Below are 13,359 nucleotides of genomic sequence, written 5' to 3'. Positions count from 1 at the left end.
AGGTGGTATTGGAGGAGAAACAAGTGAAATATAACTCAGTTACATGATGTTACTACTACTGGAATGATGATGAGTCTTTGCGAACTGCATACTGTAAAAGGAGAAATTTCTTGGATTTCTACTTACTTGAATCTGTAGGTGTTCAGCACGTCCCAGAGGCCTTGAAACGAGACACCAACTTTTATCAATCAAAATTCTAACCTGTTACTTTCTAACAAAATCCTCCATTGCATGAGAGGCCCGTTTCTGTCTTTGGGAGAAGAGGAATCTGAGCCCTGTTGTAATCGCCACTTTCTGATATGCTTTTCCCCCTGCTGGGACATGGATTTTGCAGTCCCCTGAGAGAACACACTCAATTGCACAGAACACTTTCTTGAGCTATTTTTGCTGCCACACATCCCTCACAGCTGCATAATTTGATGTTACTAAAATTATGTCCTCTGGCTAAGGTCTTACTAAACTTGTTATAAACAGCTCAAGTAAGCCATGTGAAAGGCCTGAATAATTAACATTATTCTTTATGCTACAGTGGCACTGCAACACAGCAGCACTTCCTAAATGTGGTACAGATGAGATACGTCCCATAGAATGAGCTATAATTGTGCTTTGTACCTACAGAAACACAGGTTTTGCCATTGCCCAGAGGGCATAGCCAGCAGCACAGAAACATATAATTCCTCCATCTTCAGTTTTTCAGAACTGCTCACAGTTCTGAAATCTTGCATCACTTGGTATGACTGCAAGGGAGGCAGACGTATAGGCAGGTTACAAGTTTGTGGTGACTTCATAAAAGTACAAGTAGCTTATAAAACTGGCTCACAAATATGAGCCAAACACCCCAGCACTTTAGGAAATACAGTACAGTTCCTGCAAAAGGCCTTAATAATAACAAAAGTTGTATTATTGTTTAAAAAATGGTAAGCTGACAACATGAGGTAGAACACTATTATTCTACACCTTATGCTGTGTTTTCCAGGTGTAACTAACAGCTCTCAGAGGCCAGCTCGAGGAGCAGCACCCTGTACTTGCCAGAACAGCCATTGGACTAAGGCAAAGATGAACTTGGGTGTGGGTGAGAGGCAAAAAATATCAACAATTAAAGCATCAGTAACAAATGAGGTATTGGACTCTTGGTGGATCCCTGCAATATTCCTTTTCCATCTGTATATGGCTCATGCTACCTTAGCTCAACCCTGGTATTGCAAAACCACAGGCAGAGTGAGAGAGCTCTTTCTGGCCATAACAGTGCAAGAGCAAGTAAACTGGTCTTAAGGATGTTGTCTAACCTGTTCCTACAGATTCCTAATGAGATTCAACAGCTTACCCACACAACTTAAAGCACTCCTTAATTAGTCTTATAATGTCTAAAAAGTGTTTCCTAATATCTAATCTGAGTAGCCCTTAGAGTGATGGGATCCTATGACTTCTTGTCCTAGCTGTTCATCCTCATGAAAATGAAGAAGTCTTGCTTTTATTACATATTTTACAAATCTCTGTGGTTGCATGTTGTGGGACCAAAGGTGAAATTTTGGCTTCATCTTTACATAATTGCCTTCTATTTACATTGGTTCAGTGTTTCAGTTTCCCAAGACTGCCTGAATGCTCATCTCAATTTATGGTAGTCCTTCCAGTCTGGAATGAGGTAAAAAAGCAATGAGAAAACACTCTCTTTTGTCTTGCATGTTGCTGTGAAAATATCAGTGTCAGAGGTCTTCAAACTCACCTGTGTGGAGATTTGCACTCCATACAGTTTTTCAATCAAGTAGCATAGTTTCTTGACCAGATTTGCACGAAATTTACAGATGTTTCTCTTTCTGTTGCAATAAAAGTGTCAGATGAAATGATGTTAGAAGCCTCCCTTAGAGGAGAGACCTGAGGTTTATTCCATCTTTTGCAGCCACCCAGCCTGTTATCCTGTATTTGGGGAAAATTGATGTGATTTTTCCCTTGGAGAAATTTGATGTGATTTTTTTTTCCCAAATAGTGCAGTTCAGCAGTTTCTTTCCTCTTTGTCGGGTGCAAGTTATTTGGTACCTTAAGAAAGAAAGACTTTCTTCTTCATCGGGCACAGACTAACATTCATAGTCTTTCTTCCATTATTCAAATACTTAGCTTAGATCAGCTCTTGATTTTCACATCACATTTATCTTATTGTATTTACTCCTCAGCTTTCTGGTTTTATGTCAGGATATTTACAATTCTTTGATACAGAGCTAGGCACTTTTACACTTGTTTTTGGAGGTCAGGTCACGAAAGATCTCCAGTTTTAATCAGTTGTCCTGTACTTTCCTGACCTTGGGATAGTTTTGACATATGCCTTAGATACTCTGGGGTTTTGCGGGGATTTTAGAAGTAGCCTCTCTTTTAAAAATACATTAATTTTATTCTCTTATTCTTTTTCTTTACTTCATTAATGAGCTCTGTCATTTTTACAGTTACTTTCATAAAAGTTACCTTCCAACTTTGTTTGTACAGGAAGTTCTAGTCTATATTTAACATTAAATGCACATAAATGCAGTCAAAATTGCTTTCGACATGTTTATATGAGATTATGCTCATTCCGAAGATTCTCAGGGCACCCTGTGTCCCACTAAGTACTTCTCCCATCTCATCTCTGGGATGTCAAAATCCACCTCTAACTCATAGCTCTTGTAATGGTGATGACTCAGGTGTTTGTTTGGTTGTCTCCAATCAGCAACAACAGAAAATTAAACCATAAGGCATGCATCTTGTCTGCAATATGATTCAAAAACTTACTCTGTAGAGAAGATCTCAGGGTCCAACCTGAAGGAGAGGTGGGATGATATATCAAGTGGAGATGGGATGATTCTGTGGAGACGTACAAAACAAAAGTGGGTGATGGGGTAGATCTCATTCCCCTCTACACTGCTAAACATTGTGGGGTTCTATATGTTCCTCAGTAGCATATCAATAGTTAGTAAAGATTATTTAATTATCATGTCTCTTGACAAAATCAGAAATAGCCCATTAATTGTGCTGAGCATTTGAAAACACTACATATCAACATACTGACCCCATAATTTACACTGACACAGCTCCCAGTCCAAAATGGAATTCCCCATGTGCCTGAGCCCTGGATGTCATTGCACTGCAGCTGGCAAAGGGAAGCAAGGCAGAGACAGCAAAGCTATCGGGTGTTCACTCATGTCCCCTGTCCTGCAAAGCCAAACTATTGACAGCAACCTGCGTGGTTTAGGCAAGGCAGCACAAAGCCAAGTTAAAGCAAACACTCTACCTGTCTGCCTCATCTGAAGGAAAAGGAGGACAACAGGAAGAAGGCACATTGTCCCACGGTGACCTGCCATGCTCATCCTCCGAGCTCACTGCACATCACCCACTGCTTTCTCTGCAGGGCTCTGGGGCAGCTGCTAAAGGAGAAACACCATAGTGCAAAGGTCCTTCACTCATGAGAAAACAAAACCTTTGAGAGCAAAGTCTTTGCTCTCACTGTGCATGTCACCATGGCACAGTGTGAAGACACAAAAAAGTGAGTGTGCTGCACTGATAGGCTTGTGCTGGCAGAGCACCTCAAAGAGGCTTTCCCATGGAAATTTTGACAGACCATCTAAACCAGTTTGACTATACAGGCAGCAAAGAGCTAGAGTAAGTGATTTGGCTCTTGCCCTTGTCCCAAGGAAGGCAGAACAACCAGAGCCAGAGCCTTGTGCCTCCTGTATGCGGGGCCAAAGAGAGAAGGCACCCCAGAAGTGAGGAGTGAATCAAGGCACCAAGTTTGGAGATTTTGGACTGGCTTTTCCTTGAAGGCAGAAGCCTGAGCACTAGAGGGTACCTTAGAGCCTCTCTGTCCATCATCCTTGGTACATGCCAGCTTTAGCCTAATTCAGCTGTGTCTGCTTGCCAGGAGGAATTCTGGTACCTTAAAATCCACCAGTTTACTCAGCAGCTGTGTGCGGTGCCCCTTTCCTGGACTTCGCATTCTGTTCAAATCTGCTATGTGAAATTACTCCTAAATCATTTATCTACATTAAAAAAAGAGAGTGCTTTAATTCCTCCTTTTGTTGCAGGCCCTAGGGCTGCTCATGACCTTTGATAGGAGGTCCAGAGGCAAGCAGATGTTTCACCCATGCCTCTCAGCACAGCAGAGATGCTGGCACAGAAAGAGCAATGGACATAAAGTGATGCCTTCAGTTACCTCAACACCTTTCCAGCCCAGTCTGTGTTTTGCTTCAGTCCTCAAGCTCTGCTTCAGTAGAAGAAAGCCCTGAGCAAGAGTATGGAAGTAGGATTTGGGTAGGACCCAGACCTGAGGTTTTCCTTTGAACAGGGATCTTTCACTCTGATTGAGCACAAGGCACAGTACCCATGGGACAAGGGATTTGAGCAAGAATCCAGTGCACAGAACAACCCAGGGAACAAACACTGCTGAGTAAACTTTGAAGAAAGCCCACTGAGGAGTTGCACAGGCCAAGACCATCACGCTGGGGTAGCTGACCTGCCCACTCACTTTCCTGACCACAATTAGTGCTGGCTGCAGCAATACCCGTTGTTTGCAGAGTTGTCTTTTGAGTTTTTGTCAGTCTGCTTTGCTCACAGCACCTGCTATGTGAAACAAGCCAGTACCAGCTCAAAGCCTGAGAAAGAAGTAGCAGGTGTCTAATGAAGTTCAGTGTTCCTCAGAGCACAGGGGAGCATAAGAGATTGGAGGAGCCTTGGAAAAGCCATCAGAATTGCCAGTGGAATAGAGGCTCTGTCAGTGAATGGGGCTCTGTTAGAGAAAAACCCAACCAAAGGAGAACAAAAGAGAAAGAATGTTTTATTTCAAATGCTGGTGTACATCAATATTGCACCTAACAGAAACATCTAGAACAATACACTTGTAAGGAGCTTTCCACTCCTCAGCCATACATAATCCAGAATAAGATACAGAGAACAGTGAATGTGCACATATATCTTTTTCCGATGAGCAGAGTGTACAAATAAAAATAAAGTGAAGTACAATCCTTACAAAGCAAAACCCCTTTTAATGAGCGGCTGTGATCTGAGCAGGCCATTTGTGGAACATGTGGCCATTTAGCACCAAACATTGATTAATTAATTGTGTCTCAGCTTTTGCCATGCAAGATCCCCTGCTCCTTAATCTTCTGGTCATATCTAAAGGCAGAAGCCAGACAACTCCAGTAAGGACAAACTCCCTGCTGAGCCAGATGGCTGCAATATGAGGATTAGCTGAGTCCTGTCCTTCCTGCTTTCATCATGACTAGGGACTGCTCAGAACATGTTTAGCAGCCTCTGGTAGGAGCACTGGTGTCAACACATAGGAACCAAAATGGCCATTGATAAATAATTGAAAGAAGCCAAAGACTCTGCTCAGCAGCCTTTTTGTTTGGAGAAATTCCCTCATTCAACCAATTCTAAACTCCTCCGCAGTCCACAGAGAGGTGCTTTAAAGACAGGAAGAATACAAATGGAAGCTGACCATAACTTAAAGGAACCAGATTTCAAAACCAGCTTAGCAGATGTGCAGGAAAAGAAAGTTTCCATTACCAATCCTGCATCTTGGTAGCTAGCAAGAAGGATCAAGGGACACACCACCACTACAAACTCATGACTGTTCTTACCCAACGCAAGAACCGGGACAGTTTGGTATAGACACCGTATTTACCCTTCCTTGCACATCCTTCTCCCCAGCTAACAATTCCAGTAACAAAGTAAGTATCCTTGTATCTGGTCACATGGGGGCCACCACTATCTCCTTGGCAAGCATCTTTTTCCTCTGTGTCATAACCAGCACAGAACATGTTCTCAGTAAATACATAGCTAGTGGACTGCTTGCAAGTGCTCCTATTAACATAGGGAACTTCGAGCATCTTCAGTTTTTTTGAGAGTTCTCCACCATCAAATTCATGCCCAAAGCCACTAACCCTCCCAGATCTTTGGTTCATCAGAACTTCATTAGCAAAGTCTGCTTTGGGGAGACACGCTGCAACGACGTACTCCGAAAACCTGATAGGTTCCTTCAGCTTTAATAAGGCAATGTCATTATCATAAGTCTCAGCAACAAACTTGGAGTGAATGAATATTTTGTCCACAGTGTGCATTGATTCAGATGGCTCTTTCTTCTCTCTGTCCACTTTACCTGTACAAGAGCATTAAAAGGGTCATTAATGTGGAGAAAGGGTAAGAATTTTAGAATTTAAGATGACATGGTGTTGATCCTGTGTCCTGGCTCAAAAGGGAAGCAATGATAAATCTGAATCTGTTCTTTTGTGCTCTATTCAATGAGTCATAGGTTTCCTGAGGGCTCCTGCAAGAACAAACCTGGATGCTTCTGAAGTGCTAGGAATGATGAGCTTCCTGCAGAAGCACTGCTCTGCTGAACACATTGATAGCCAACCGGTCTAGAATATTTGACTGTAATCACTGCCAGCTAGCTGGCAGAGCAGAAAGAGAGGCACCTGTTGTTACAAACAGGATTCTCACAATAACAAGAAATTATAAAAAGCAGCAGAAAGGTAAAACACCTTAATGAATCGGGAGTACATCTCACAGGAGATTTATGGCACAGAAGGTTAAGCACAACAGATAGTCCCACCTCAGAGGAGTAAAAGAAATAATCACTCACCAACAACAACTTTGATTTCTTTGGATTGGTTTATGCAATGAGCTGCAGTAAGTATAAAATTTTCACTCAGAACAGTTCCACCACAAAACTCTTCTCCTTCCTCGTCTAACAGAACAGCCTGTGAATGAAAACAGGTAAGTGCAGAAGGAGCAAGTGCAGGTTAATGTCCATGAACTATGAAGAGCTGACTGCTTTCTCTGCACATTACAGAGATGCTTCTTACAGCAGTGTGCATGTGGCCCGCCAGGTCTCTCCTGCTATTGCATTCTCAGGTGCAGAGGCCACAGATTGACTTCTGCTGCTACAGATTCTCAACTGACTTTATGTCAAGTTGACATTTGGCTTCCACACGACCTCACTCCCAGTGCTGAGCAACGTCCCTGAGGCGCTGACCGGCTGAGCAGGCAGAGCGCACACTCTGGATCACCCCATCTCTTGGACTTTCTCCCTCAAAGAATGTCCCAAATACAGGAATTCATTTTGGCTGGCCCAAACTCAAGAGTAAAACTGAGACACGAGGCTGTATTTGTGAAGCAAAACACTGGCTTTCTCTACTTTATCACCCTGCTCCCAGGTTACTGCCTCAGTGGATGGTCTCAGACAGAACCAAAATGTAACCTGCAAAAATGGCCTTGGAGACCAGTGTGACCCAAAAGTCGTCTCTGGGGATAGAGTAGGCAGCTCCATCAAAAATGGCACAAAGCCTTTTGTTTAGACACTGTGAGGCTGCAGTTTGCAGAACAGCACATCCAAGTGCCCAGGGCCACACTGTTCAGCTACGTCTCACTGCCACTGGCACATGGCACGGGTCACGTTCAGAGGGCAACCAGCTGGAAGGAACCACTGCTCACCTTCCCTCAGAGACACACTCTGCCCCATGCAGGGCAAAACCCCCTCCATTTACCTGCCATGGGCATTGGCCAGGGGGACACTCATCCCCACCAACTATCCTGGTATCCACATATGGAGTCTTGCTGCTTGTTCTGTTGTCAGGCGGAGGGGTTGGGCTTTCTGTGGTAATTGCAAAGCCCTCCTCTGCGCTCGTTCCGTTTGCAGAAGTCATTTCCTGATCACTTGTTCCACTGCTATAGTCAGTAGGCGAAAGAACAGACCTTTTTTGCCTTGATACAAAAACTTTTCCACAAGGGAATTTTACTGTGAAGAGAAGAATGTTAAAATTGAAGAAGAAGAGAAACACCAGCATATTGAAAAAACTTCTTGGCAACGTCAAGGAAACTGAGTGGAGTAATGTGGCTCACAAAAGCAATTTGTTATTTTTTAAAGGATATAAAGAAGAACATCATGAGCATATGTTCGAGATGTCTGACCAGCCTTCTTACAAGAGTCTAGAAATGTACAGGTGTAAGTAGCACTAATTATGAGTATTGAATATTTTCAGTTTCTATAAAAAGAAAGGTTCTGAAAAGAAAGTTTTGTAGGCTGCCACTTTATGTGGTGTGTAAGTATTTAAGAATATTAGTTATTACTGCAATTAGTTTTCATTTGACAGCAATGGAACTTGGTAATTTGCTGAGAGGCAACTTGCAAAGGGTCTAAAAATACTTAGATTTTGATCCAATCCACCACAGCACCTCACAAATGGAAGGCTTTGGAAATACAAATCTCTTGGCCTCACTGTTGAGTCTATGTCATGTAGGATACTGGTGGTTTGAAAAACATTCTTCAGCTGTAAACCAACACATCCCTTAACTGTGAAACAAGTCTCACCACCACCGCTATTGATTTGTCTCGTGGCTTTGTACCTGTTGCAACACAGTGTTTGCCATCCTCTGCTAGAGCATACCCATCTGCACAGGAACACAGCACATCCTTCCGTCCATCTCTTCTGACACTGCAGAACTGCTCACAGTCCCCGTTGTTTATTCTGCAGAACTTGGGTATGACTATAAAAGAGATGGTGGGAGAAAAGCTCTACATAAACACTGACTTTCACAGAACATCTGCAAGTTCTCCAAAACAAAACACGCTCTTTAAATGGGATCTGTATCCCCACCTGCCGAGCACCTGAAGCACCTTTTAGGAACCCCTCATGTGAGTGCTGAACATCAGCTTGTGCCTTACAAAGCAGCTGCATCCAGCCTACAAAATGTACTTGCCAAGTCCAAGTGGGCCCAGTGGCCATGGCATGGTGAGCTCAGAAAAGCAGAGACAAATTGTCAGGGGAAGAATGAACAAAACTCACCAAGAACATAACTGTGTAAACCCTCACACGACTCCTCCCTCCTGCCCTAAAACACTCAACTCCTCATCACTCCCCTCCATGCTGTGACTACACCTCAGTTCCACGCTCCCACTCTTACTGCTGGGCTAATGATACACCCTCCCATGGCAAGATCACAGTGGCAGCTCTCTGTCACAGGTGTGAGCCCCAGGAAGGATTTCCATGCAAAACATGTTTCCTTGCAAGGCTCCCTGGGAAGATCACCACCACAGCTCTCTAAAGCAGAAACTTACCAAATTCACAGTTCTTGCCTTGATAGCCATCCAAGCACGTGCAAGTGTAGGAACCAATTCCATCTTTACAGTGGCCACCATAGTGACAAGGATTTGAACTGCATTGGTTCCCATCTGCAAAAACAAACCAAAACCCAAATTACTGGCAGAGTGCAAGCATTTTCAGTGAACATGGAAGGGCTCTTAGTTTTCTTAAGCCACCTTTCATCCTTCCTTTTACAATATAGGTCCTGTGAGTTGCCACATTCCAGATGGAACAAACAGTATAAATGCAATCATTCCAAACCTGCAATGATTCATCTGCATATCCTCAGTTTTGCAATCTCTTTTTGGTGGCTACTCTTTGACAGTGTGTACACAAGCCTTTTTTTGTAGCAAAGTAAAGTAATACATAGTGGACAGAGTCTACGTAACTTGCAGTGAATCCTGTAAAACCAGACAGAAATTTGTATATTGCAACTACTTGCTAAAACCCATCAACTTTTATTTCCTCAAAGCTCATTTCAGGCCTTCTGCATATCTTCTTCCTGCAGAGCTGTTAATTTTAAGACACAGATATCATCATATTAATCAAATGCTAATAAAACCCCCAAACTTTAAGACAACTTGCTAAATACAGATGAGCAGGCCAGATGTCTGTATTGTTTAGAGCACCAAAATTTTCCCACTGTATCCACTGAGGTACGAGCTTGAGCTGGAATTTATTACCTCTTACCTCATGCTGCCCACATCTATGCTGGCGTCTCAAGTTCTGCAGCCTTTCTTCCTTTACCAGACACAACTGTCTGACCTGACTCCAGGGCCCTAGCCACACATATCTCATAAACTCAGTAATATGGAGGATAGGGAGGTAACTCTGCATTTGGAGACACATTTCATGTAGCAGCTCTTTCTCTTCCATCTCTGGTGTTGACATGGTCTTTCTCATTTAATGCTCTGCTGCAAAAAATGTGTTTGCTCCTCACACATGTTCTCTGGGATGCACTGTGTCATACAAGAAGTAGGATATCCAGAAAAGCGACGCTTGCTTAATAATTCATTGCTTTAGACAAGAAAAAATTCTAATTTCTGAATTTTAGCACCTGTTCACCCCCTGTTTGGAGCAGGGTCAGAATAGGTGGGACAATTTATTTTGTCAAGTACAGCTATGATGTTTGTGTGGAGAATTAGAAAATCACAGAGTTATATGGGGTAGGGTACTTGTTCTCCTCTGCACAGTAAAACATTGTGGGAATAATTTTGTCCCTCAGAAGCTTACAAATGGATAGTAAAGATTTTTAATTATCATGTCTCTTGACAAAATCAGAAATAGCCCATTAATTGTGCTGAGCATTTGAAAACACTACATATCAACATACTGACCCCATAATTTACACTGACACAGCTCCCAGTCCAAAATGGAATTCCCCATGTGCCTGAGCCCTGGATGTCATTGCACTGCAGCTGGCAAAGGGAAGCAAGGCAGAGACAGCAAAGCTATCGGGTGTTCACTCATGTCCCCTGTCCTGCAAAGCCAAACTATTGACAGCAACCTGCGTGGTTTAGGCAAGGCAGCACAAAGCCAAGTTAAAGCAAACACTCTACCTGTCTGCCTCATCTGAAGGAAAAGGAGGACAACAGGAAGAAGGCACATTGTCCCACGGTGACCTGCCATGCTCATCCTCCGAGCTCACTGCACATCACCCACTGCTTTCTCTGCAGGGCTCTGGGGCAGCTGCTAAAGGAGAAACACCATAGTGCAAAGGTCCTTCACTCATGAGAAAACAAAACCTTTGAGAGCAAAGTCTTTGCTCTCACTGTGCATGTCACCATGGCACAGTGTGAAGACACAAAAAAGTGAGTGTGCTGCACTGATAGGCTTGTGCTGGCAGAGCACCTCAAAGAGGCTTTCCCATGGAAATTTTGACAGACCATCTAAACCAGTTTGACTATACAGGCAGCAAAGAGCTAGAGTAAGTGATTTGGCTCTTGCCCTTGTCCCAAGGAAGGCAGAACAACCAGAGCCAGAGCTTTGTGCCTCCTGTATGCGGGGCCAAAGAGAGAAGGCACCCCAGAAGTGAGGAGTGAATCAAGGCACCAAGTTTGCAGATCTTGGCAAGCACATTGCAAAGATGTTACCCACCAGCTCCGTCATAAGCACAAGGACAGAGCACACTTCCCCAAAGCCATCGATTTCCATCCCTTTATGAATGCTGGGGGGTGTTCTTGTTTGAAAGCAAACCAGAGGGAGATCCCAAGTCAGAAATACAATTTAATTGGAAAATTAAAATAAATGTAATAATACAGAAGCAATGCCATAGTTAGAATACAACCTGATACCATGTCTGTCTGTGTGTTTGTAGCAGTCCTATTAATTGGTGGCTGCAGTCCTCTTGAAGTGATAGATGCTCTGTTGAAGCAGTGATCCTGTAGAAGGGTTTGATCTTCCTCTGAAGGTCCAGTGGTGGTTATGCAGCTCTTGTCCTCTGGGAATTCAGTGGATAAGGTTGATTGTGGTGTTCCAAGGCTCAGAATATATCCAGGTAGGAATGCTTGGCTCCTCCTTCTCAGTGGAGCATCTCACAGTGGGATGATGTAATTTTAGCAGTCATACAGTGAGACCCAATGAACCATTAACAGAAGATAACCCCTGGAGTGATCAGGGGTGAGTCATGAAGGCGATAAGGAACATTGCCCTACCTGGTTTGAACAACATATGAAGACTGTGATAGAATACATACTTCTGGCTACATTTTACATTGTAACCTAAGACAGAGGGTTATGGGATTTATGTGCTGTTTTCTCTTGTTCAAACCACCCCAAGGGGACAGCTCTTGACAGGGCACTGTTGTCTGGGAATCAGGTGATGGAGGACAATCCTGACAGGTGAGTCACCTGTGCCAGGGAGCAGGACACAGGAAGCTTGTTCTTGTCGTGCTAGTGCAGGACACAAAGGCACAATCCTAACAGTGACACTCTGCTTGTGTTGCTCATCTGGAAAGATTGCCAGGGCACCCAGCCCGGCCTACTGAGACAACAGGGGATCAAGTTGACCTCTATTGTAGTTTTGGCACGCTGGCCAAGGCTCCAGGGAAGACACTATCTGGAAAATTGCTTCCAGTTGGACACTGGGCCTGCTGCAGTGTGTTTTCCTCCCATACTGTGGGATACCATAACAAAAGGCAGCTTGTTAACATTGGTTCCTTAGGGCAGCCCCCATCATGCTGCACACATGACAGCTACTTACATGTCCCACTCTGGAAGACAACCGGCCCCAGAGACTTCACTGCCCTCCTGAGAAAATCCACGGCAGGGGTCCTCTAGCCACAGGGCTTACTTACCATCCTTCCTTTCTTCCCTTAAGCCCTTAAGTCCATAAGGACAGGCTTTTCCTTGAAGGCAGAAGCCTGAGCACTAGAGGGTACCTTAGAGCCTCTCTGTCCATCATCCTTGGTACATGCCAGCTTTAGCCTAATCCAGCTGTGTCTGCTTGCCAGGAGGAATTCTGGTACCTTAAAATCCACCAGCTTACTCAGCAGCTGTGTGCGGTGCCCCTTTCCTGGACTTTGCATTCTGTTCAAATCTGCTATGTGAAATTACTCCTAAATCATTTATCTACATTAAAAAAAGAGAGTGCTTTAATTCCTCCTTTTGTTGCAGGCCCTAGGGCTGCTTATGACCTTTGATAGGAGGTCCAGAGGCAAGCAGATGTTTCACCCATGCCTCTCAGCACAGCAGAGATGCTGGCACAGAAAGAGCAATGGACATAAAGTGATGCCTTCAGTTACCTCAACACCTTTCCAGCCCAGTCTGTGTTTTGCTTCAGTCCTCAAGCTCTGCTTCAGTAGAAGAAAGCCCTGAGCAAGAGTATGGAAGTAGGATTTGGGTAGGACCCAGACCTGAGGTTTTCCTTTGAACAGGGATCTTTCACTCTGATTGAGCACAAGGCACAGTACCCATGGGACAAGGGATTTGAGCAAGAATCCAGTGCACAGAACAACCCAGGGAACAAACACTGCTGAGTAAACTTTGAAGAAAGCCCACTGAGGAGTTGCACAGGCCAAGACCATCACGCTGGGGTAGCTGACCTGCCCACTCACTTTCCTGACCACAATTAGTGCTGGCTGCAGCAATACCCGTTGTTTGCAGAGTTGTCTTTTGAGTTTTTGTCAGTCTGCTTTGCTCACAGCACCTGCTATGTGAAACAAGCCAGTACCAGCTCAAAGCCTGAGAAAGAAGTAGCAGGTGTCTAATGAAGTTCAGTGTTCCTCAGAGCACAGGGGAGCATAAGAGATTGGAGG

The 13,359-nt window shown here is 44.0% G+C and overlaps 1 protein-coding gene across 2 annotated transcripts; it reads right to left on the bottom strand.

Moving 5' to 3' along the window:
- Positions 1-4,774: 4,774 nt before the first annotated feature.
- LOC102113413 (coagulation factor X-like) lies at positions 4,775-11,925 on the bottom strand. 2 transcript variants are annotated; one of them, XM_088052117.1, is made up of 7 exons: positions 11,392-11,925; positions 10,664-10,796; positions 9,080-9,193; positions 8,368-8,508; positions 7,509-7,759; positions 6,605-6,722; positions 4,775-6,118 (listed from the first exon to the last, which is right to left on the bottom strand). In XM_088052117.1, the coding sequence occupies exons 2-7, from the start codon at positions 10,737-10,739 to the stop codon at positions 5,577-5,579; spliced, it is 1,242 nt and encodes a 413-aa protein (XP_087908243.1). In that variant the 5' UTR covers positions 10,740-10,796; positions 11,392-11,925; the 3' UTR covers positions 4,775-5,576. The 2 variants fall into 2 exon arrangements, with proteins under 2 accessions (XP_087908243.1, XP_005516648.3); XM_005516591.3 differs by having other exon boundaries at positions 10,664-10,793.
- Between the last annotated feature and the right edge of the window lie 1,434 nt (positions 11,926-13,359).

The sequence above is a fragment of the Pseudopodoces humilis genome, chromosome 2, assembly GCF_049639895.1.
Source record: "Pseudopodoces humilis isolate 2021_Gansu_Grassland_sample_001 chromosome 2, ASM4963989v1, whole genome shotgun sequence".
NCBI classification, from domain to species: Eukaryota; Metazoa; Chordata; class Aves; order Passeriformes; family Paridae; genus Pseudopodoces; species Pseudopodoces humilis.
The sequence above is the reverse complement of the archived record's forward strand: the minus strand, read 5'-3'. Positions and strand labels throughout refer to the sequence as shown.